Here is a 24,108-nt window from a genome sequence, read left to right on the forward strand (position 1 = left end):
GCCCCGAGGCTTTGGAGCAGCACGGGGCTGACCCCGAGGGATGCCGCAGCCAAGCCCTCAGGATGGGCATCTGCCAACTGCCCTTGGACATCTCCCAAGCTCCACGCCGAGCCCCACGGCCGCCCTCCAGCTCCCTGGCACGGCCCTCAGGCTTTAAGGGAGGGCATTCCCAGCCCAGCCGCGTCGGGAGAGGATCCAAGCCCTCAAGTCACACTTCCGAAGTGCGAAGGAACACCTTTTGCTCTTCCGCGGGGCTGGGAAATCAGAGCTCACTGTCAAGCCCACGTGGGCTGGAGTCGGCTCGGCCGTGCAAGGGTTAAAGCCGGCTGCTCGTCCGGGTCTCGGGGGCCTCCCACTCGCCATCGCAGAGTATGAATAGCTGCGCTCCCCTCTGCTCCCAGCCACTCGCTTCCCTCCCCGCCTTTCCCACTCGACCTCGGAGTTCTCCCCGGCATCCTCCTCCCCCGGCACCCTCCGGCAGCGCCGATGCTGAGCACGGAAAGTTTCGCAGGGGCGAGAGCCCTGGGAGAGGAATCGCTGCAGATGTGGGACCTCAACAAGCGGCTGGAGGCGTACCTGGCCCGCGTGAAGTTCCTGGAGGAGGAGAACGAGGTGCTGCGAGCTGAAATCCAGAGCAGCAAGAACAGCCCGGCCGGGGACTCGTGGCGGGTGAAGTACGAGGAGGAGCTGCGAGCCCTGCGGGATGCGCTGGATCTCGCCTTCAGGGAGAAGTGCACGGCCGAGCTGGCCAGGGACAACCTCTACGAGGAGGTGCAGCAGGTGAAAAGCAGGTGCCAGAAGGAGCAGGCAGCCCGAGAAGAAGCTAAGAAGCAGCTGTCCTTGAGCAGGAAGGAGCTAGAGGAGGAGAGGAGAGCGCAGATCTGGCTGAAGGAGAGAGCCGTGCAGCTGGAGAAGGAGGTGGAAGCCTTGCTGGAGGTGCACGAGGAGGAGAAAGCGGGGCTGGACCAGGAGATCGCGAGTTTCTCCCACAGCCTGGAGAGCTTCCGCTGCGCACCGGTGGCTTTCCAGCCGGTGGAGGTGGAGGACTATTCCAAGAGGCTCTCGGAGATCTGGAAAGGGGCAGTGGAGACCTACAAGACAGAAGTGTACCAGCTGGAGGATTCCCTCTGCCAGGCCAAGGAGAACCTGTGGAAGGCGGTGGAGGACAATCAGCAGAGCCAGCTGCAGCTGCAGCACCTGGAGAAGGACCTGGCGGGGCTCAAAGTGAGGAAGGAGATGCTGGAGGAGAGCCTGGCCCAGCAGTGGCAGGAGCAGCGCGGGGAAGCAGAAAAGTTCCAGGCGAGTGAAGGCAGCAGGAAGGAGCTGGGGAGGGGGAGAGCTGGGGGCTGCGGGTGCCTGGGCGGGTATTCAGGGCACATCCCTGAGCAAAGGGATGGGAGAGGTGGACGGGAGGAGGCAAGACAGAGGGAATAGACCAGGGAAAACCTTTCCCCAGGGGAGGGATGGACGGTGGCCCTGGATGAGCTGCAGATGAAGGTGGGGAGGGCGGCAGGAAGAGCAAAGCGGCTTGGGGACATTTCTGTCCCTGGCACAACAGAGACCCAGGGGAGCAGCACTCAGACACCGGGTCCTGCCCCAGCACCCTGCCCGGGCCCGTGGCTCCATGTCCTGCTGGGCTCCAGAGTCAGGATCCCGGGATAACGACTGCCCCCGATGGGGGGTGCAGGCACCGGCGGGGCTGTGGGCAGGAAAAACTCGGACCGACTGGGCTGCAGCTGCGATTCAACAGCTGCAAAAGTGATTCAGCAGAGGGAGGTGGAGGCGTGCTGGGCTGGAAATCCCGGGAACAGCGTGAACACTGCCCGGGGAAAGCGTCCCCCTTTGTTCCAGATCCTGGGACCAGCCACTGGTGTCCTGGGGCAGAGGGTGCCACAGCCGCGGCTGCTCGCCTGGAAGTTGTTTCTTTCCCACGCTGGCATCCCACAGCCCCGGATCATCCCAGCTCTTCCTCCCTCATCCAGCAGCCCTTTCCCCATCACCTTTCAGCCCTGCTCATCTCCTCGCCCCATCCTCAGCCCCCCGTGCTAAAATGAGCGCCCAGGCTCCCGTCCCTCAGCATCCTGAGGGGATGAGCGGAGCCACCTGCCCGGTCCCAGGCAGTGCCCCTGACCCCCCTGTGCTGCCCGCAGCTGGCGATGGAGGCCCTGGAGCAGGAGCAGCAGAGCCTGCGGGTGCAGATCGCCCGGGTGCTGGAGGACAGGCAGCAGCTCATGCACCTCAAGATGTCCCTCAGCCTGGAAGTGGCGACCTACAGGTGAGGTTCCCGATGGGAACGGCCGCTGCCCTGGGGCCGAGCCTGGCAGGTGCAGGTGGGTCTTGGCACAAGGGGGTCTCGGGCACAAGGGGGTCTCGGTAGCCCTGCGCCCCTTCCAGATGGCCCCACACAAAGGCCGCTGCCAGGGACCGGGGGGACAATTAGCATGAGAATAGGGGCTGGCCCAGCCCAGGCGAGGGGCCTCCCCGGCAGAGCATGATGTCACCCTGCGCGGACACTAATCCCGGCCACGGGGGGATGGGACTGGAGACAGGAGCAAGGGGGGCTTCTTCGGTCCAGCCCGCTCCCTCACAGAGCGGCGCAACCAGCTCCGTGCCTCAGTTTACCTGCCCTGACGCTGCCGCAGCCAGCAAGGTGAGCTGGGGTGCGCAGGAGCACCCCGCAGCCTGCAGCACCCACCCTGCAGGTGCTCCTGACCTCTCCTCTCTCCCCCAGGACGCTGCTGGAAGCGGAGAGCAGCCGCCTGCAGACGCCGGCTGGGGAATTCAGGTTGGCCAATGGTGTGCGAGGTAAGGGACCCCCGGCACCGGCACCGCCTCACCTGGGGGGGCTCGGGGCATCAGGCTGGATTTAGACACATTTTCCTGCGTTCTCCTGGCAGCCCGGCCGCGATAGGAAGGTGCGAACAGCAGCCGGGGGCTCTTGGCACGAGCCTCACAGCCCAGATAAGGCTTATCCGCTCCTTGGCCTCGATTTTTAATTCCCTGCCTTTCATGGGAAGGGCAGGAAGGGATCTGCCCAGCAGGACGGTGGGCTGTAGTAACAAGCTGAGCATTTCCTTTTTCCGCAAAACATAAAAAAACAAGGAAAGCTTGTCACCTGCTCGCTTTCCCCGGCAGCAGGACCCGAGTGTGGCTGCGGCTGGGCAGAGCATTGTCCCGGCCTGATGCTGAATCCCCTGGGACCACCGGCATCCGCTGCACTCCAGAGGGAGGAATTTCCCACTTTCCAAGAAGGAGCTGTTTAAAAATAGGAGAGGGGGCAGCGAGAGGCGGCCGGGGAGGGCTGGGAGAGCCGAGGAGCAGCTTCTCGCTCTCTCACGGCTCCACCTCACTCTTTGCAGATGTCAAACTGGAGGTGAGCAGCAGCAAAGTGGTTCCAGCGAGCCCTGAGAGCAGGCGGCTGCTGCCCCGAGACCACTGCAGCAGCCCCTCGATCTTCCCCAGGGCAGAGGGGAGGGGACAGCTAGCAAAACCCCAAAGTGACACCTCCACACCCAGGAGCCGCAGCCTCAGCTCCAGGGAGCTTCAGAAAATCAGCTCAGCCCTCCACGGCACGGCAGTGCCGGCTGCCCCTGGCTGCCCCACACCCAGCCCCTCCCTCGCAGGCAGAGCTGCCCCTCGTCTCTCCCCAGAGCCCCCCAGCCCCCCAGAGCAGGAGAGCTCTCGGGGAGAGGGTCTCGCCTGGCCAGAGGGGGACAGGGGAGTGCTGAGCCAGGGGACAGAGCCTCCCAATGGCAGCGTGGGGCTGCAGTACCCAGCCCAGCTGGTCAGCGAGGCGCTGGAGGATGCTCTCAAGGCCATGGAAGGTGATGCTCAGCCCAAAGAAGAGCTCAGCAGCACGTGGGCCCCCCGGGAGGCCTGTGTCCCCAGCCCCGTTTTCCCCACTGAGGCTGCTGGAGAGGCCGTGTCAGAGGGGCCTGGGGAAGAGCAAGAGCCCTCTGAGGGCTCTGAGGACGGTGACAGCCCTGAGGTAGAGGAGAGGGTTGGGGAGGTCGTGCTCCAGGGACTGGGTGTGGAGAGCAGCGTCCTGCAGGACAGAGCCGTGTCCCCACCGGGTACGGCCTCAGGGAGCCAGGAGGATTTGGGTGCATGGGAGGAGGAGGAGGAGGAAGAGGAGGAGATACCTGCTGTGCTGAGCCCAAAGGATACAGAACTGGAGGCCCAGGAAGGGGACAGGGGTCTCCCTGGACAAGCAGTGACCAGCTGGGAAAAGCCAGAGCAAGAGGAGGACAGGGCAGAGACCCCAAGCACAGAGCCATCACACCGCTCAGAGGATGAGGAGGAGAGAGGACCCTGCGCTCCCTGCAAAGAGAACGGAGATTTCCAGGAAGAAGGAAAAGATGTGGAAGAAGAGGAGCACAGAGAGCTGGAAGCTGCTCATGCTGTCCTTGTGGAAAACCACCTGGTTTTGCCCACAAAAGGTCACCTGGAAGAGGACGTTGTTGATGCAGAGCAGGAAAGGTCTGAGCAGCAGAAAATGTCCATGTGTGAGACAGATCTGGCTGCAGAGGAGGAAAGGGAACAGGAGCTGTGCCCAGAGCAGGAGCCCTTGAGTGTCCATGAGGCTATCCCAGCAGAGGAGGCTTCGTTAGGAGCTGAGGAAGATGCTGTGGAAGGAGGAGAGGACACAGGCAGAGTGAAAGACAGTGAGGGAGGAAAAGGAGAGGCCAGCAGGGAGGTGCTGGGAGGAGAAGATCATGGTGTAGGACAGGACCCTGAGGCAGGAGAGGAACCCACAGCAGGAGAGGACCCCGAGTCAGGAGAAGACCATGGGGCAGGAGAAGACTCTGAGGTGGGAGAGGATCCCGGGGCAGGAGAGGCTGTGGGAGGTGACCCCCTGGAGTGGGAGAGCAGAGCCCCAGAGGAGCCTGAGGACCTGCAGGAAAGCTGCTCAGTGGAAGAGGAGGAGGAACAGGAGGAGCTGGAGCCAGGAGAGGAGCCCTGGGGTGGGGACAATGGTGGCAATGGCCAAGAGCCCTGTCCAGAGGACTGGGAGCTGACAGCAGAGGATACTGAGGGAGTTTTGGGGCCAGAAGAGCCAGCCTGGGCAGATGACACCCCAAGCAGTGCAGGAAGGCTGAAAAGTGAGGGGATAGATGGCACATCACCAGCAGAGCTGGAGGAAGCCCAAGAGGATGATGAAGAAGAGGCTGAGAGCCAGGAGATGAGCCAGCAGCAGCCACTGCCAGAGGCTGAGCCAGCAGAGGAGCTGGCAGGGCAGGAGCAGCAGGGCACCACGGCAGAGCCTGCCCCAGCCCCGCCAGGAGCCCCGGAGCAAGGGCACAGACAGGAGCTGGCCGAGGCCCCAGAGGAGCCGTGGGAGGTGCAGGATGAGGAGGCTGATGAAGGGCTCAGCTCAGAGCTCGTGGCACTGAAGGAGGTGCCAGGTGCCAGCGCAGGGAGCGGTGACTGGGCGCTGGAGGAGGTCCCCGGAGAGCCAGAGGCCACAGCAGGCACCGGCAGGAGGGTGGAGCTGGAGGACACCCTGCCAGACAGCACGGCCCTGAACCTCTATGAAGGGGAGGTGCTGGCTGTGGGTGCACCCAGCACAAACCCTCCCGAGACCCAGGAGAGCACGGAGACAACAGGTGAAGGGTGCCTGGAAGGGAGGGACGAGCCACCAACTCCCACCGTGCCAGAGAGCCCTGAAGAGGAGGCAGGGGCAGAGGTGGCTGCTGTGGCAGAGAGTGCTGAGGAGGAGGAAGGTTATTTCATGGTCTCTGCTCCCAGCCAAGAGGTGTCCGGCTTGGAGGAAGCCGAGATCTCTGAGGACTTTGAAGAAATTAAAGTTGAAGTGACTGAAGGCAGCCAAGATGATCTGGAGGCTCCTGGAGAAGTATCTCCAGTGCCAGAGGGCAAAGCACAGCTCGAGGTGCTTGTTGCAGAAGCAGATGAAGATATGGAGGTGCCCACTGAAGAACCTGAGATGCCAAAGCATGAGGAGAACACTGCTGAGCTGGAGGAAGGCCCAGCTGTGCCTGAAGCAGATCCCAGCTGTCCTGGGGCCATGGAATCATTAGCAGGAGGTACCAATGAACCAGCCCAGGGTGCCACAGGCACTGGAGCATGGGAGGGACCAGAGAATTCCGAAGATTTGGCTGCTGAATCTGACGAGGAGCTCCACAACACAACTGGTGAGCTGGAGAGGGATGCCAGTGGAGCAGGGCAGGAGGAGGAGGGGGCAGATGAGGATGAGTCCAGCGTGGCTCTCCACGACACGGTCGAGGCCACCCCTCCAGCAGGACTGCAGGCCCAGGCAGTGCCTGATGGAGCAGAGCAGCCACTGGAAGAGCAGCCATCCACAGAGGAGGAAGCACTGGACAGTGACAGCCCTTCTTCACCCAGGAATGAGCAGCCCCTCGAGGCCAACCCACCTCAGCTGGGCTCTGCACTGGAGCAGAGAGGTTTTCCAGAGGTGATTCCTGATATCCCTGACACGGCTGTTCTCTCTGCAGAGATGCCAGCAGATACCATGAAAGACTCAGATATTTTGGAAATAGTTGAGCAGGCCCTGGAATTCAACCAGGAGCTGATGGGGGTGAGGGTGACAGAGGGTGGGCAGCAGGAAGGCAGAAGGACCGAGCTCCCTCGGGATGCAGGGGAGGACTCCTCGCCTGCCTCATCCAGTGAGGAGGAGATGACAGTGCAGGAGGCACCAGATGCGGTCCCAGAGATGGAGGCTCGGCTCCGGGCTGAGAACGGGCTGCACCGGGAGGCCAGTCTGGAAGAGCTGGCGGAATTCAGCGAGGAGGGGCTGAACGGCATCGCCAGCACGGCACCGGCCCAGGAGATCCCCACAGACACCGCAGAGCCCTCGGCGGTGATGCCACCGCAGGTCCCCGCCCCTGGAGATGGCACCCTGAGGGGGAAGCAGGGTGGAGTCCACCCCAGCCCTGTGCCCCCTGCCCTGGGGGAGGATGTCCTGTGCCTCACACCCGACCAGCCACCAGCTGAGAGCTGAGCAGGAGCCCTGCTCCTCAGGGGATGAGTGAAAACAGTCGGGGGAATGTTCTGGTAGCTCCCTTCCTGCCAAAACCCCGTACCCCCACTCGTCCCAGCCCCCTCCTAATGTTTCCCCATCTCCTTATGGTTTTTAATGTGTTTGTGTGGATTTTTTGCACCCCTTTTCAGAGTGAAGAACCACCAAGTTCCTTTCCACCCCACAGCCCACCCAAATTCGCATGCTTGCTCTGGGACCCCTGCTTCAGTTTGAGCTTCCTCTGAGTGGGTTGCCATGGCTGTATTTAATTTAAACTCTGTTTCCTCATTCCCTACAATCCTCCCCCTCCAACTCCACCAGTATTTGCCGCAGGACACACAGCTGGAGGCAAGGGACCCCCAGAGCTGCACCCTGGGGCTCAGTTTTGGGGCTACATCACCCCAGGGTCCCCAGTCCCCTCTGACACTGGGGGCTGAGCCACGCTGGATGTGTCCACAGCCCCGACATTAATTTAATAAAGCCTCATCCTCCCACTCAGGGCCCTGGTTCTCCTCACTCTGGGGGCAGGGGAGGGCACTGTTTGGGGGGGCTGCGAGGAGCCAGAGGGGTCAATTGCCCCGCTGTGCAGCCGGGCGTGGGGAGAGCTGCATAAATCAGCTTCCAGCCGAAGAATGGGCTCCTTTATGCCGGGCAAAGGGCTGAGTCAACCTGACTCGGGTGGCCACGGCATCCCCGGGCCCTGCCAGCCTGGCACCCACGGGTGTGTTCAGCATCACTGCTCGGTGCCCAGGCCCAGCCTGGCTGGCCCCGGCGCTTGTCCCGATTTAGCTGGGTCGTGGCAGCGCCCAGGGATGCTCAGGGACCGATAAGCACCCAACTTTCAGCTGCCTTCCTCCCTCTGAAGCCCCCGGCCCCCTCCCCTGCCCGAGGGCGACAGATTCCTTTTAAGGTGAAACTGCAACAGATCCAAACGCCGGAACAAAAAAATCCCCCTCTGATGAGTTTAATCAGGCACCGAGTCTGCGTTCAATCAGCCGCGGGGTGCCTGGGCAGCCTCAGCCCGGCAGCACCTCCAGCAGCGCCCCCTGAGCCCCCCAGTGCCCCCCGAGGGGTCCCCAAAGCCGGGGGTCCCCGCGCCAGGAGAGGGATGGAGATGTTGAGAAGGAGATGGAGATGGCTCGGGCGAGGCTTCGCCGTGCGGGGGGTGACATTCCTCCCGAAATGAATCCACATTCCAGCCAGTGCTGACAGAGTGATGAGGGGGGACAGATGGCGGGGGGAGGGGGAGCCCCTTCCTCCCCGCGAGGAGGAGGAGGTGGAGGAGGATGGGATGAAGTGCCGAAATCTGGGAGTCAGCCAGAGGTTGGGGGAGATTGCCAGGGCCTTTGGAATCCACGGGGGCTGCAGGCAGGAGAGTCAGCCCTGGTGTGGCTCGTCTGGGTCTGATAAGTGCCTGAATGACTGCACAGTGATGGGACAAGAGCGTCCCTGCCAGCACCGAGAGTGTCCCTGACAGGACCGGGTCCCAACAGGAGCAGGGGTGTCACTGATGGGACCACACGTGTCCCCAACAGGACACAAATGTGTCAGTGACGGGATACAGCGTGTCCCCAACAGGATCAGGTGTGTCCCTCCCGGGACTGAGCATGTTCCCCATGACACAAAGGATGTCCCTCATGGGACAAAGCGTGTCCTCACTGTCCCTCAGCACTGTGTGACTACACCAGGACCAACCACAACCCTGGGGGGACCAAACACGACCTCGGAGGAGACAAAGGCACCTGGGTTACCCCATGCTCACCCTAGCTGGGGCTGCAGCTCGGACACCAGCAGGTACATCTCCCTGACCCCAAATTCCATCAGACCCAAGCAGAGCCCCAAGGGCAGCACCCACTGTCCCACCCCCAGCCGAGAGCACACAGGCTGATTTGGGGGACCACGCTGCTTTGGGGGGCTGGAAAGAGTCGTGGAGGTTCCCGGCACTCAAACCCTGCTCACACCCAGGCTGGGGCTCACAGGAGCGTGCAAGGGGGGCTGGGGGTCCTGGGGGCTGGGGGTCCTGGGGGAGCTGCCGGTTGTTGCCCAGGCTGGAGCTTTTAGAGCCCCTGGAGTCCCTCGCAGCCCCCACAGCCTGGCCCCCCGCCAGCCAGGGAAGGGTTTTGTTTCCTTCCAGGCCGGGCGAGTGCAGTTTCAATGGAGCCCACACAAAAACTCCCTGTGGGGTGAGCCCGCGGCGGGCCGGGGGGGGGATGAGGCGGGATGACCTCAGCGATGACTTCATTCCGCTCTCAGCTCCCAAAATTCATGGGAACCTTATAAGGAAAGGACTAAAAATACAGCGGGAGGGGCGCGGGCAGGCCCCGCTCCCCCTCCCCAAAACGAGTCCTTGGGGATGCTGTGTGCAGGCGAGCAGGAGCCACGCTGGGGCCACCAGAGCGCCGGGGCTGTTCCCAGGGTGGGGACAATTGATAGGGACCCCAAAATCGGGAGAGCAGAGCAGGGCTGTGAGCCGTGGATATCCCCCCAGGGAGGCATCACCACCCCCGGCCAGCACGGTCCCTTCCAGTGACACCTCCAGGGACAAGCCGGGATGGGGGGAGGTGGCTCGGTCACCCTCTCGCCCGCCCTTCACCCGGGTCAGACCCCGGAATAGCTCCCGCAGGCTAAAATCAGCTCTGGCCCGGCCCGGGGGGCTCTCCCAGCTGCCGGGTCGTGACCCCGCAGCAGCGGCCGTGCCCCGGCTCGGTGACAGCTGCGGCCAGCCCGGGGCGCTGCGGATGCCTGGGGCCGAGCCCGGGGGCAGCCTCGCCGGGAATGTGCGCCTGGGGCCGTCCGTCAGCAGCGGGGAGGATGGCGGGGTCCCGGCGGTGATGAATCCCCCTGGGACGATGCTCCCCCGTTCCTGGACTGATGATTCTCCCTGGAACAATACTCCCCGACCCCCGGGTGATGCTTTCTCATGCCTGGGGTGATCCCCCCTCGACCCTGGAGCGATGTCCTGCCGGTCCCAGTGTCCCTGACCCCCATCCTTGCACCATTTCCTCCCCCAGATCGCTGGGGGTGACAGGGAACACTTCTTCCCCCAGACACCTGGCAGCCTGAGGACCCCGGCCCTTCCCTGGCCACAGCGATCCCAGCCCAGGATGTGGCATGTGGACCAGGAATGTGGGACAGGAGCAGATAAGAAAGGCTGGGAAAACCCCTGGCCAGCTCCCACACACACGTACCAGTATCGTGCCTCAGTTTCCCTTCTCATGCAGCCTGCCAAGGGCCAGCCACAGGCAGGAAGGGGATGAGGAGAAGAGAGAGGTGGAGGAGAAGCCCCCACCCTCCCCCAGAGCACTCTGATTTTGGGACACCCTTGTGCACCCCCCTTACGCTGTGGGACATCAGGGATGGGCATTGGGACAGTCGGGCTGTGTCCCCCGGCCCGAGGCTGGACCTGGCCCCTGTGGCCAAAGCTGCCATGGGGTTGAGCCCCCAGGACACAGTGCCAGTGCCCATGGGAGGTTTGGGGCACAGGGCCAGGCCAGGGACACGTGGTGGGGACAGGATGTGACCGCGGCCAGTCCTGAGTCACCGCCAGTCACCGGATCCAGCCTGGAAGGGACAGGAAGAGCCCTTGGCTCCGGCACTCCTTGTCCCAAACAAGTTCCCCAGTGGGACTGGGGACTCCGTTCTGAGCCTGGGGATTGTGTGCCCACTGTGGGGACTCCATTCCCAGTTTAAGGACCCCATTCCCACTTTGGGGATTCCATTCCCAGTTTGGGGACTCCATTCCCAGTTTAAGGACCCCATTCCCACTTTGGGGATTCCATTTCCATTTTGGGGACTCCGTTCCCAGCTTAAGGACCCCATTCCCAGTTTGGGAACCATGTAGGCACTTTGGGGATTCCGTTCCCACTTTGGGGACTCCATTCCCAGTTTCAGTACCATTTTCCCACTTTGGGCACCTCTTTCCCAGTTTGGAGATCCCATTTCCACTTTGGGTACCCATTTCCCAGTTTCAGTTTGGGGACTGTGTGTCCAGTTTGGGACCCCATTCCAAGTTTTGGAACCATATGGGACTCCTTTCCTGGTCTGGAGACTCTGCTCCCAGTTTGTGAACCCTGTGCCCAGTTTGGAGACCCCGTTCTCAGTTGGGAACCATGTGCCCAATTTAGAAACCCCATTCCCAGCTTAGGAACCCTATTCCCAGTTTGGGAACTATGTGCCCAGTTTAGAATCCCCATTCCCAGTTTAGAGACCCCACTCCCAGCTTGGGAACCATGTGCCCAGTTTAGAATCCCCATTCCCAGTTTGGGGACCTTGTGTCAGACCCCGCTCCCCGCCCGTTGCCATCAGTCACTCGACGGCAGCAGCTTCTCTCCGGAATTCTGGCCAGATTCCCTGGGCAGGTGGGCCGGGGGTCTCTGGCCCTGGGGGGCAGCAGCTGCCAGCTGGGGTTGGGTTTCGGGTGGGAGGGATTTATCACCTCCAGGCCTGCAGGACCCCTCGACCCTGCCCTGCAGCCCCCCGGGAGCTGCAGAGGGGCCCGGCCTGGCCAAACATGGCCCAGGGGGACAGCAGAGCTGGGCTGGAGTGCAGGGAGGGAGGATCATGGCAGGAGGTCCAAGCACCCCCCCAAACCCCACCACAATCTCTGGCATCCTCCTCCCTCTCCCTTTCTTCCTCCTCCTCCTCTGTGATTCCCCTGGCTACCCATCCCTTCACCGGGACCCCCAGGATCCTCCTCAGCACCCCTCCATGACCACCATGAGAATGTCCTGTGGCCCCCCTGGGTACCCACCTCCTCCCTGGGACTCCCCAAGCCCACCCAGGACCCCCCGTGACCATCTGGGACCCCCGGGAACACCTCCTGTGACTCCCACAGGGCTCCATGAAACCTCCTGGAGCCTCTGCCACGACCCCTCAGACCCACCCAAATCTCGCTGTGCCCCCAACCCAGGACCCCCGGAGTCTCCCGGTGACATTCCCGGCCAGGTCCCCCCAAGGCCAGCCCCGACCACCCCCTCTGACCCCGTGACCCCTTCCAGACCACGCCCCTTCCAGACCACGCATATCCAGACCACGCCCATCCACACCACGCCCATTTATGCCCCGCCCCTCCTTCCCCAGGCCCCGCCCCCTGCCCTGCCCGCCCCGCCCTGCGCGCCCTGGGCGCCCCCTGCCGGCCACCCGCAGCCTCCGCATTTCCCACTTTTCCCTCTGATTGGCCACCCGCTCCCAGCCAATGAGCGAGAAGGAGACCGCTCTGGGGGCGGGCCCAGCAGCTGTCTCAGCCAATCGCAACGCGACACGGCGCCCCGCCTCCCGAGCCGGCAAGGACCAGCCCCACAGCCAGTCAGCGCCGGGACTGCGGGGTGATGGGCGGGCGGAGGGGGGCGTTTCCACCAATGGGCGCGGCGTGCGGCGCGGAGGGGGCGGGGCCAGCGCGGGGGGCGTGCCCGCGGCTTCCAGAGAGTTCGGAGACGGCGGCGGAGCGGCGGCGGCGGTGAGTGGGGGGGGCGGCCCCTGGGACCCCGCTGCGAACCCCGGACCCCCTCGGCACCTCCCAAACCTCCCCGGGACCCCCGGCAGGAGCCGGCCCGTCCCGCCCCGGCGGTGTCAGCGGCGGTGCCGGCCCGGACACCCCTGAGGTGCCGGTCGGGATGGCCTGCGGGCCCGGAGGGCCCCGGGGGGGCTCTGGGGCGACCCCCTCTCCTTGAGCACCGGGCTCGGGGTCCGCTCCTCCACAGCCGGTGTGGGGTCTGGGTACCTCCGCGGCTGTAAACGGGATGTCATCGTGTCATCTCCGCCCCGGCACCCTCCGACCCCGCTCGGTACCCCCCGACACCCGCGGCCCGCGACCCTCGGCGGGCAGAGCCGTCCCGCCCGGGGATCCTGGCTTGGTTGGGCCGGGCGGGACGGACCTAACCCGGCCTAGGGGGACAGACCCAGCCCCGAGGGTCCCGGCCCTGAGGGGGCCCGGGGGACAGACCCAGCCCCGAGGGGATCTCTCGTTAGACCTGACGGGACGGACCCTCCCCGGGGGTCCCCGGGGGACGGAGCCGGCTCCGGTCCCGGGGAAGTCGGTCCGGTGTCGGAACCGGTTATTTACTCGTGCGTGGGTCACCGGCGCTTCCCCGCGTCCCCCCGTGTCGCAAGATAAACGTGTCCCCACCCCACGCGGGGCTTATCGGCTGCGGCACACGGCCCGGGGGGGCACAGGGGCACCCCCCGACACCGCTCCTTCTTCCCGGACCCCCGTGCGATGCCCGGCTGTCCCCGCACCCACCGAGCAGGATGTCACCCGTTCAGACATCCCCTGACACTTGGGGCAGGGCTGTGCATCAAGGAGAACAGGGATCAAAGCCTTTTGAGGGGTCCCGCGGTGGGACGGGAATTTGGGGCGCTTCCCTCCCCACCGCGGGGACCCACGCCCCGCACACACTTGCAGGACCCCTGTGTGGGGTCTGGCTGTCACAATGATGGCACCTCCCGACTGTCCCACTGCGATGCTGCTGGGGGGAAACTGAGGTAGGGCTGTGCAGGGGGAGAACAGGGATCAACGGGGTTCTTGCAGTGGCTGTCCCGGGCCGGGTCAGGGGGTCATGGGCCACACAGAGGTCTCAGGCTGGGTCACAGTCCCAGGCTCACTCACAGCTCTGTCCTGTCCCAGCACCTCACAGCGAAGAAGATGGTGAAGGAGACAGGCTACTACGACCTGCTGGGCGTGCGGCCGGGCGCCAGCCTGGACGAGATCAAGCGGGCGTACCGGCGCCTGGCGCTGCGCTACCACCCCGACAAGAACCCCAGTGAGGGCGAGCGGGTACGTGCAGCCCCCCGGCCCCCCCCAGCTGGCCCTCTCCCACCTCACCCGCCTCTCCCCTCCCCAGTTCAAGCAGATCTCCCAGGCCTACGAGGTGCTGTCGGACGCCCACAAACGGGCGCTGTACGACCGCGGTGGCGAGCGGGCCATGAAGGAAGGCGGCCTGGGTGGCCGCGGGGGAGGCAGCGGCTTCGGCTCCCCCATGGACATCTTCGACCTCTTCTTTGGAGGGGGAGTGCGGATGCGCGGCCGGGCAGACAGGAGAGGTATGGGGATAAGGGACTCACCAGGACGCTGGGGTGGGAGAGGGATGGTGCCCAGGACAATGCTCACTCAGGAGGTGACAAACCTGCTGGAACCTCTTGGTGGGAGGGCGCTGCACTGCACTGGCGTGGGGGACAAGAGACCACTGGGAACCGTGATGTGGGAGAGGGCTGGCAGTGTGACCCAGTGTGACATTGGCCTGGGGAGTCACAGATCTGCTGGGACCCCTGTGTGTTAGTGGGCTGGTGCCCAGCACAGCTCTGTCTCAGGGGGTGACAGACCTGCTGGGACTTTGGGGTGCTGGTTCCCAGCACTGCGCTGGCTCTGGGGACACCGGGATCCAGCCGGGTTCCCCAGGCTGTCTCTGCCCCCGCGGCACACCCCGGTGCAGCTCCTCACCACCCTCATTACTTTCTCCACCTGCCGCTCTTCAAAGGGCCCTTCCCTGTCCCTGTCCTGGCTTTCCCCCGCCGTCCCCAGGGCTGGAGCTGAGTCACCAGTGCGGCCCCGGGGGTGGCAGAAGGACGCGGGGCGTGCGGGGCCAGCCCGGTGACTGTTTGGATGCCTTCGGCCTGGGTCACAGGGACAGGGTGACTCGCCTCTGCGCTTCTTGCTGAGATGGCACGAGTTAATAGCAGGGCAATTAGGAGGCCAAGGGAATCATCCCAGCGACTCCAGCTGGAGCAGCTGGAGGGTGGCTGAGAGCCCTGGGGTGGGAGCCGTGCCCTGCCCACGCTGGGGATCCGGCACTGTCCCAGGGCAGCCGTCAGGATCTGGGCTTGGAGATGCCCGGCCTGGAGCGAAATTGTCACTGTTCGTGTCCCTGCCTCTGTCCTTTGAGGAAGGGGTGGGACTGGCTCTGGGGGGACCTGGTGACCCTGAGTGGTGTCCAGTGCCTGTCCAGCCGTGTCATGGGAGGTGACACGTGGCTAGTGCTGAGCCAGGCGCTGAGCCGAGCTCTCCCCCGTGCCCAGGGAAGACAGTGGTGCACCAGCTCTCGGTGTCGCTGGAGGACCTGTACAATGGCTCCACGCGGAAGCTGTCCCTGCAGAAGAACATCATCTGCCGCAAGTGTGGAGGTGAGTGAGGGGCTGCATGGGCCGGGGGGCCACCCCAGCACCCCCTACCCCACTGTCTGACCCCCTGTCCCCCTCGACACAGGCTGCGGGGTGCGGGAGGGTGCCCAGAGAAGGTGCCCCAAGTGCCATGGCTCGGGCATGGAGGTTCGCATCCACCAGCTGGGGCCCAGCATGATCCAGCAGATCCAGACAGTGTGTTCCCAGTGCCAGGGCCAGGGCGAGTGGATCCGGCCCCGGGACTGCTGCCTCACCTGCAACGGCCGCAAGGTTGTGCGGGAGAAGAAGATCCTCAGTGTGCACCTGGATAAAGGTGAGCCGGGGCTGAACGCAGAGCGGGGTCGCCCCAAAGCGGCGCACGCGCCCTGAGCTTCCCCCACGCTCCTCGCAGGCATGAAGGATGGGCAGAAAATCACTTTCCATGAGGAAGGGGACCAGGTGCCTGGCCTGGAGCCTGGGGACATCATCATTGTCCTGGATCAGAAGGAGCATCCTGTTTTCCGGCGCAGCGGCGACGACCTCATTGTCAGGAGGGAGATCAGCCTGGCAGACGCCCTGTGCGGGTGCCGGCAGGTGATCCGCACCCTGGACAACCGCACCCTGCTCGTGTCCTCCCCACCAGGTGAGGAGGGGCTCAGGAGAGAGCTGGGGGCCCGGGAGCTGCCAGCACAGCAGGGTGACTCTTGTCTCTCTCAGGTGACGTGATCCGGCCTGGGGACCTGAAGTGTATCCCCAATGAGGGGATGCCTGTCTACAGGAGCCCCTTTCAGAAAGGAAAGCTCATCCTGCAGTTTGAGGTGAGCTAGAGCAGGGCAGGAGTTGATATCTCCCACCTCTGGGCTTCCTGAGTCGTCACCCCACGCCTCACATCCGCTCTCTGGTCACAGGTCAAGTTCCCCGAGCCGGGCTGGCTCCCCACTGACCGCCTGCGCCAGCTCCAGGCCTTCTTCCCCCCTCAGGAGGAGGTGATGGCCACGGAGGACACGGAGGAGGTGGAGCTCAGCGATTACACGGCGCACGGCGGGCCGGGCCGGCGGCCCTACGCTGGAGAAGCCTATCACGAGGATGACTTCGAGGATGGGATGCGCCAGCACGTCCAGTGCCAGACCTCATAGCGGGGGGGGGGCCGGAGCCCCCCGGGCACAGGCGGGGCAGGGCCAGGGCCGCGCGGTGGGGAGGGGGCTGGCGGAGCCGCCACGTTCAGGGATGTACATAGGTCGCCTTTCCGACAGCACTTCACCTCCCTCGCCCCCCCTGGAGCCGGCAGAGCCCCCCAGCCCTGCGGGGTGAGGCCCCCTGCCCTGCCCTGCCTCCAGCCCCGGGTGGTGGAGCCGCCGCTGCCGTGGGTGGGGGGCTCGGGTGGGGGGCGTGGTGCGGGGTCCAGCTGCCGGCGGGCACATCCCAAACTGGGAAGGTTCAGCCCTGGCTGGAGAGCGGGAGATGCCCGGTGGCCCTGCTTCAGTTTCCCCATCTGCTGTGGTGGGGCCAAGCTTGTGCTGGAGCCAGTGTGGGGAGGAGGGGAACTGCCCACCCCCATCGGGGATGCCCCACTCCCAGCCCCACACTGCGGGGGCTGCAGCTTGGGCCCCCAACCCCTTGCTTTGCCCATTTCTTTCCTTACTGGAGCCTGGCTCAGGCCTGGGATGCAGAGGGGGTGGCTCTTTTCTCTTTGCACAGGACAGGAGGGGTTGGGGGGGACCCGTCCCTTCCCTTTAATTTATTTTTGGAAGAATTTTAGAAGTTTTTCTTTTTTTTTTTTTTGGGGGGGGTGGGGGTGGGGCGGTGACTTTGTACTTGGCATTAAACGCAAATCCCAACTCGGTGTGTGGGGTTGAGCGTGGGATGCTGTGTGGGGCAGGGTGTGGGGTTGAGCGTGGGGCAGCGGGAGCCCGGGGGCGGTGACTCTGCCCTGCTTTGATCTTGGGTGTGCCTCAGTTTCCCCATCCTTACACAACCGGGAGGTGCCAGATCCTGCCTTCCCTTGCCCCTGGCTGCTCCCAGCTCTTCCTGCTCCTGCAGGGGAGGACAGAGACCCCAAGCCTAGGTAGGGGCCTATCCCACTTCCTTTCCCCCCTTTGCCAGCCCTGCAATCCCCCCTTGTCTGTGTGCCCTTCTCCCCTGTCCTGAAACAGTCCTGACCCTGTGTGTACCCCCAGCCCCTTGGCCTGGCCGTGTCACCCCCAGAGCCCCCTCTCCCACTTCCACAACTCATCCCTGGACCCTCTGCATCATCTCAGACCCCAAAGTGGAAGCAGATTCCCCCAAACAGCTTCAGCCCCCCCCCTTTTTCCAGTCCTGTGCTCATCCCATGGGAGGTTCCAGCCATGAGGCAGAGTTGGGGTACTCAGCAGTTCAGGGGGACTCCCCCAAAGCCATTCTGGGGGGCAAGCTGCATCTGACAACCTCCCCAAGCCTCCCCCACTGGAGGCAGCTGCTGGACGAGACTCCCCTCTACAACGGAATGGGGGTGAAGCCCCCCAGCCCCCTGCCCAGGGCAGCCCAGGCTGGGGGGACTCTGTTGGGCTGGAGCTAGAGGCTCCCCCTCCACTGGAGCCCAGGAAAGCTCCGGCGCCAGATGCAGCTGGAGGGGGAGAGGAGGAGGAGGAGGAGAAGGAGGCGGTGGCGGGGAGAACAATGCTGGCCGGCTGCCAGCCGAGGGGAGTGGGGGGGAAGGGGGAAACAGCCCCCAGCCCACCGGGCACAGGGAGGGGCTGAGCCCGCAGGAGGTGACAGTCACCCTCCCCCGGGGCTAAGCCTGAGCCATGCAGACGTCAGCGTCCCTGGCTGCCCTGAGCCGTGGGGACACCCCCGGGGACGAGCTGTCACCCCAGTTCGGTGGGGGCACCCCTGAGACCGCACTGGGTGCAAGGAGCTGCCTCGGGGCAGGGACCCCTGCCGTGTGCCAGAGCCCACCTGCACAGGTGCGCGATGCCCTGGCCGGCACTGGGCCCACCCAACGCCCCTGGGCCACCAAGCTTGTGACACTGTCGAGAGTCTGCTCTCCGGGGAGCTGAGGGGCCCAGACCCCGCCCTGGGCACCTCCCTGTGCCCAGCTCCTCACCGAGTACCTCTGCTGGGGGGAGGATATCCAGCAGCCGGCAGGGACCCTCCGGACCGTCCAGGGTGGGCTCCGAGCTGGGCAGTGGTCCTGGGAGGGTGTGGGGGTGACTGGGGGGTGACACCAGCCCTAGGGGCACACTTTGCCTGGGGTCATGCACGGGAATGGGGATGTGTGTGTGGGGGGTGTTGTTCCTCCGGCTCAGCCTCCCTCCTCTATCCGCGTCCCCATCGTCCTGGCCCACCGGAGGGGGTGCCCCCAAACCTGCCCCACGAGTCCTGTCCCCCTGCCCGCGCAGGGACATCCCCGGCAGGGCAGGAGCCAGCGCAGCCCCCGCTTCAGGCACATCGAAGCCCCCGCTCCCTCCCGATAGAGCCAGGAGGGGCGGGGGTATGAGATGCAGCCACGTCCCCCCGCAGTTCCCCCACACCCAGCCCAGCCTCTGCTTCCAGAAAATGCATGGAAAAATTCCGGGGTGAGGGGCCAGGGTCCCCCAGGGTCGGGCATTCATTCCCTGCGCACAGAACGGGGAGGGGGCCGGCCCCGCTTTGTCTCCGGAGATGAAAGGCGAGGGGCCAGCCCGGCCCCCTCCCCAGCCCGGGGGGGCAGCGGGGCCGCCCGGGGGCCACCGGGGTCACCGGGGAGGATTAGTGCCGGATTAGAGGCGCCGGGGACCTCGACACCACCCACGCGGAGCCGTGGGAGGGGGCCGCAGCCTCCAGAGAAATTTTGGGGTTACTCACGGCCCCTCCATCCCAGCCCCCCTACCCAGCCCGGCACAGAGGAACTTGTTTTTGTTTCGAGAGCAGCCGCCATCTAACGGCCCGAGCAGCGGCCGTACTCCGGGGAGGGGAGGGGGCGCCTCCCGCCGCTGCCCCTCCCGGAGCCCCCCAGCACCGCAGAGCAGAAGAATGGGACCCCCGGGCCGGTGCGGGGGGAGCGCAGGCAGCCACAGACCACCCCCCATGCAGATGCGCCCCCAAGCTCTCGGGGTCCCAGAGCCTTCCCAAAGATCCCCCCAACCCGAGGCAAACCGGAGCCGTCCCCAGGGCTTGCGGGGGGAAAGCGGATATTCCTCCAACGAGGGGAGGCCGTCGGAGCCGGGGGGGGACGGCTGGATTCCATTACCGGCTGCTCCGCCCGGCCGTGCCGTTCCCGGGGTCTCCGGGGGCCGGTTGGGTGAAGTGGGGAGGGGTCCTGCCCCCACCCTCGGGGACTCCGGGAGAGCCGGCACACGGCCCTGGCAGCGCTTTGGGAATGGCGACAGGGGTGATGGGCGCCTGCCAAGTGGCCACCTGGAGATACCGGAGCCTTCCTCCCCCTTCTCCTCCTCCTCCCCAGGGAAGGTGTAATTCCACCCTTCCTGCTGCTGGACGCACTCCCGGGGTGCAGGATCACACCCCGGGTGTGGGGATGAAGCCAGCCCTGAGCCCTGGCTCCCTTCTCCATCCCCCTGCTCAGACCCCCCCTGTCACCAGCTCGGTGGGGCAGTGCCCCCCACCCGCCCCACAGCGGCTCGGGCTGCCCTGGCCGAGGGGTCCCAGCCCATTCCGGGAGATCCGAGTTGGGCAGGGTATGGAGGGCAGCCTCGAGGCAGGGCAGTCCTGCACCCCGACCCTTCCTACACCTCCCCAGCTTAGCCCCCGCTGGCTGAGCCCCCCACCCAGGGGTAATTAATGCCATCCCGTGCAGGGCAATTATCGGGCAGCGCCCAAAGAGCATCCCTGGGAAATGCCCAGAGCCGCGTCCCAGCGGGCAGCAGCCAGAGGCGCCCCCAGCTCCCCAAAGCCGGCTGGGCAGGGGTCTCATGCCCCCCACGCTAGAGCTGAGGCAGAGCCCAACGCCCCAGCCCCACAGCGCCCTCCCTGCCCCACAGTCACCCCAGGGTCACCGCAGAGCCACCACCCGCTTCCCACGCCGGGATGTGCCAACCCAGCTGCCGCCTTCGCCCCCGGCCCCTTGCGCAACGGCCGGGGAGCGGATGTGGGGCGCAGGATCCAGGGCGAAGGATCCGGGGTGTGGAATGCAGGGTGTGGGATCTGGAGTGCGGGATCTGGGGTGCAGAATCCAGGCTGTGGGATTCAGGGATGTGGGGTGTGGGATCTAGAGCGCAGAATTTGGGATGTGGGATCCAGAGCATGAGACCCAGGGGGTGGGATCTGTGTGCCAGTGGGGCCAGCAGGAGAGACACGGATAGCACGGGGGGGTTATAAGACATTTATTGAAAAAGGAGGGAGGTGAGAGAGGGAAGCTGGACCCTGGAGGGGCTGGGACCTGGCACTGCCCCAGGCTGGGGGGGTTTGGTGTTCCGGTCTGGTACAATATTCACAAATAAATACTGGGGAGGGGTCGCGGGGCAGGGCTGGGGGCTGCGGGAACCAACAGCAGCCGAAACCCAAACCAGCTCAAACCAGCCCAAAGGGCAGGGAGGGGCCGCGTTACCCCCCACCGCATCCCGGCACCTCGCCAGGCCCTGAGCGCTTCGTCCGCAGCAGAGCGGAGCCAGAACGGGAGATTCTGCTGCCCCTGGGGAGAGCCCGCCCTGCAGAGGGAGGGGAAGCCGTGTGTGTGTCCCCCCAAAGAAAAGGGGTTCACTGCTGTACCCCCGTGGGGAGATGCAACACCGTCCTGCACCGTGGCGGGGGGATGAGTGCAGGGGACTGAGGGGACACGGGGTGGGGGAGGGGGGATACGGGGGGTGGGGGGTGTGAGCTGTGCAGGGGGATAACTCCGGGGTGAAGACCCTGGTGCAGACAACATCGTCGGCCGTCATGGTCTGCAAGGAGAAGCAGGGTCACAGGCACGGCCGTGGCCCCCTTCCCTCCCCATCGCACCCCACTCCGTGGGGGTGTCCCAGCGCACGCTGCGGGCAGCGCTGCCCCCCGAATTCCCCCTCACCAGGATGAGCTCCCCGTCGTTGGTCATCTCCCGGGACCAGCCCGTCTTGGGCCCGTCGCCCTTGAGCAGCCGCTGCTCACACACCATCTTGTTTTCGCTCTCCCACCTGGCCAAGCTCTGCAGGGGGAGAGAGGGCAGCGCTGGATGGGGATGTGGGAACCCGCAGGACACCTTCCACCCATCCCAGAGTATCTGTCACCACCCCCGGCAGCGGAACGGGGTCGTTTGTCCCGGTGCCAGACCCGTGTCCGGGCTCATCTGGCACCTGGGGGTACAGGGAGGGGATGAGGGGCACAACGAGGGGTTGATGGCACAGGGAAGGGGGTGGGAGCACAGGGAAGGGGCTGGGGGTGCAGGAAGGGGTTGGGGGTGCAGGAAGGGGCTGGGGGGGCACAGGGAGACTTTGGGGGTGCAGGAAAGGGGTTGAGTTGCACAAGGAGGGGTTGAGGTTTTGTGGTGCACAGAGAAGTTATGGGGGGTGCAAGGGAGGGATTAGGGGCACAGGGCTGGGGGTATGGGAAGGGATTGGGGGGCACAGGGAGAGCTTGGGGTCCGGGAAGAGAGGAAGCAGCCCCCACGCTGCGGGGAGAAGGTGGCTGAGTGCAGACAGACACAGCTGAGAGATCCTGCCCTAACGCCAAACGTGTCGGTGCAAACTCGAGTGTGTCCACGGGCACACGTGCACGAACACACACCAACATCTTCGTGTGCACAAGAGCCCCTGGTGCAGTGTTACACACTCACACTCACACTCACACTAACACACACACTCGGGTGCCCGTGTGCACACCTTGCAGGGCCGCCCATCCACCGTCTGCTCCTCGAACTCCTCGCCCACCCTGAAGCGGATCTCGGTGGTGCGCACGGGGGTCGAGGTGCGGATGTAGAAGCTCTCCCCGTCCTGCCGGATCTCCACCGCCGGCTTCGCTGCCGCCGCCACCGCGATCTTCCGCAGCATCATGTTCACGCCTGGGGAAGGGGATGGTGGCACCGAGCTCCCCCTCCAGCCCCGCAGCGTCCCCCGGTGAACCGGGCTGGTTCGGTTCCCTCGGGGGCCGTGCGGAGCCCACCGCCCTCCGAGCCGGGGGGAGCACGGGGGGGCCGCGGCCGCAGCTCCCACACTTGGCAGTGACGCGTCCCAGGGTGCGCCGAGAGCTGCAGGTGGCTCAACGCAACCCGGGAGGGGACGGACGAGCCCCCCTGGCCACATCTGGGCCACATCTGGCTCTCGTTACCTGGTGGAGGGGGCGGGAGGGGGAGTGCCGGGCTTGGCGCCGGATGCGCCCGGGGGAAGGGACAGGGGTGACGGGGGCAAGGGCTCACCCAGGGCGGGGTGACAGCAGGGACAAGGGCCCCAGTCCGAGCTCTGTGTTAGGTGACCTGCGTGACCCCCCCCGAGGGGTCCCACGTCTCCCCCCGCAGCCCCCTCGCCAACGCGGGGCAGCTGGGGCTTTGTCCCCGCTCCAGAGGCGGCTCATCCATCACGTCCTGGAGCCCCCGGCTGTGACAGGGGGGAGCTGCTCTTTGGGGACATTGTTCCCATGTCACCCTCCGGGTCCATACCGGCCACCCCCCGAGAAGGTCCCTGCACAAAGGAGGCTCCCCCCGGCACAGGGACGGGGGAGACACGGAGGGGCCGCGAGTGTTCGGGGGGCTCCAGGAGACGAACTCCCCTGCAGTGAGAAGGGACACGTCCCTGAGGAGCCCCCTCGATGGCCACGCCAAGTCCCCACGAACACCCCCAAGTCCCTTCCCTCCTGCCGAGGCCTGATTCACACTGGGGGGAGATGCCCAAAACCTCGTGGGGGCAGACACGGTGCCCCACGCCCCCCATATGATGCTGTCGGGGGTGGGGGAGAAGGAACAGCCCCCAAAAGGAGCAAAAACAAGGCTAGGGCGCTATGGTGCAGTCAGTCCGGGGGCCTGAGGCTGACAAAGCCCCCAGCCCCTCCACCCGGCACGACCGGGGGCACCGGCCTGCAGGAGCCCCCACTTTGCGCCGTGGGAAAGGAACAGGGCTCCGGGGGGGGCGGCAGATTTATTTTCCTGCTGAGGTTTCCCCGAGCCGGTTCCAGCAGCGGGGCCAGGGCGGGGAGAAGGGGCGACGGGGGATCGGGAGTGAAACCCAAGAAAGTGATAATTATCCTGAAATATTCGTTACGTATCCCCTAACCTGGAAAATATTCTGCTCCGGCAGCTCCCCGGCTGGCGAGGAGCGGGTCAGGCGGAGGGGAGCAGTGGGGGAGCTGGATTTGATCCTGCCCAAAGCCCCGGGGACCCCCCGGCCTGTGCCTCCCCAGTTCCAGCCCCTGCCGTGACTCCTGGCCCTCCCCACCCCCGCTCACCGGGGACACGGCTCTGCCGTGGGGGGCAAAGGGGCCCGAGATGAGGCCTATGAGGGTGGGACCCCAAAACTGTGGGGACCTGCTTGGGCTGGTTTTGGGGACACCGGCTGTACCCAGGGTCCGTGGGGCAGGCGAGCCCACGGGCGCTTTCGGGATGGGGGGCAGAGGGACCGAAGGAGAGCGGCGTGGTGGCAGAGCCCGTGTTTGGGGGTGCCCATGCTTGGGGGACCACCAGAGCGGGGAAACTGAGGCAGGAAAGAGGAGGACCCGCAGGGGATCCATCGGGATCGGGACACGCTGCCCGGCCCCCTCCTGCCTCTGACTCCTCAGTGGGGCACCAGCCACGAGAGCTTTGTTTGAAAGGGGGAGCAGAGGGATCCCCCCGGCACACGGCACTTCTGGGCACCGTGACTCCCGGGCTGCAAGAGGATTTGGAGGGGAGACGGGGGGAAGCCCCCCCGCCCCCCCTGCGCCGCCCCCAGCCCGAGGGAGTCCCCGAGGGACGCGGAGGGAGAGCGGGGCTCCACTCACCCAGCGCCTTCAGCAGCTCCTCGAAGTTTTCCGAGCTCTTCATCTTCCAGTTCCCGGAGAAGTTTGGCATCGCGGCTGCCGGCGTGGGGGGCGCAGGGAGGGGACCGAGGGGGGAAGAAGCGGTTCGAGGGATCCGCTGCACCCTCCGCACCGGCACCGGCCCCGCC

At 65.4% G+C, this 24,108-nt stretch overlaps 3 protein-coding genes across 3 annotated transcripts; 2 read left to right on the forward strand and 1 right to left on the reverse strand.

The window, feature by feature from the left end:
* The first annotated feature begins 321 nt into the window (after positions 1 to 321).
* On the forward strand, positions 322 to 7,491 carry NES (nestin). The gene is given in 5 exon segments (XM_014260910.2): positions 322 to 1,299; positions 2,151 to 2,275; positions 2,732 to 2,805; positions 3,360 to 6,966; positions 6,968 to 7,491. Coding segments are annotated over 5 exon segments (4,662 nt in total). The 5' UTR covers positions 322 to 486; the 3' UTR covers positions 7,011 to 7,491.
* Positions 7,492 to 12,407: 4,916 nt separating this feature from the next.
* Positions 12,408 to 16,713, forward strand: LOC102099781 (dnaJ homolog subfamily A member 1-like). Its single transcript, XM_005532283.3, has 8 exons — positions 12,408 to 12,452; positions 13,620 to 13,769; positions 13,837 to 14,035; positions 15,008 to 15,112; positions 15,195 to 15,422; positions 15,501 to 15,731; positions 15,806 to 15,906; positions 15,997 to 16,713. Exons 2-8 carry the CDS (start codon positions 13,638 to 13,640, stop codon positions 16,222 to 16,224), a joined length of 1,224 nt encoding a protein of 407 aa, XP_005532340.1. The 5' UTR covers positions 12,408 to 12,452; positions 13,620 to 13,637; the 3' UTR covers positions 16,225 to 16,713.
* A 3,341-nt stretch (positions 16,714 to 20,054) lies between these two features.
* On the reverse strand, positions 20,055 to 24,108 carry CRABP2 (cellular retinoic acid binding protein 2). The gene is made up of 5 exons (XM_005532282.3): positions 23,942 to 24,108; positions 21,856 to 22,034; positions 21,066 to 21,182; positions 20,861 to 20,943; positions 20,055 to 20,220 (listed from the first exon to the last, which is right to left on the reverse strand). Exons 1-5 carry the CDS (start codon positions 24,009 to 24,011, stop codon positions 20,055 to 20,057), a joined length of 615 nt encoding a protein of 204 aa, XP_005532339.2. The 5' UTR covers positions 24,012 to 24,108.

This window comes from Pseudopodoces humilis, chromosome 31, assembly GCF_049639895.1.
Source record: "Pseudopodoces humilis isolate 2021_Gansu_Grassland_sample_001 chromosome 31, ASM4963989v1, whole genome shotgun sequence".
Classification (NCBI taxonomy): domain Eukaryota; kingdom Metazoa; phylum Chordata; class Aves; order Passeriformes; family Paridae; genus Pseudopodoces; species Pseudopodoces humilis.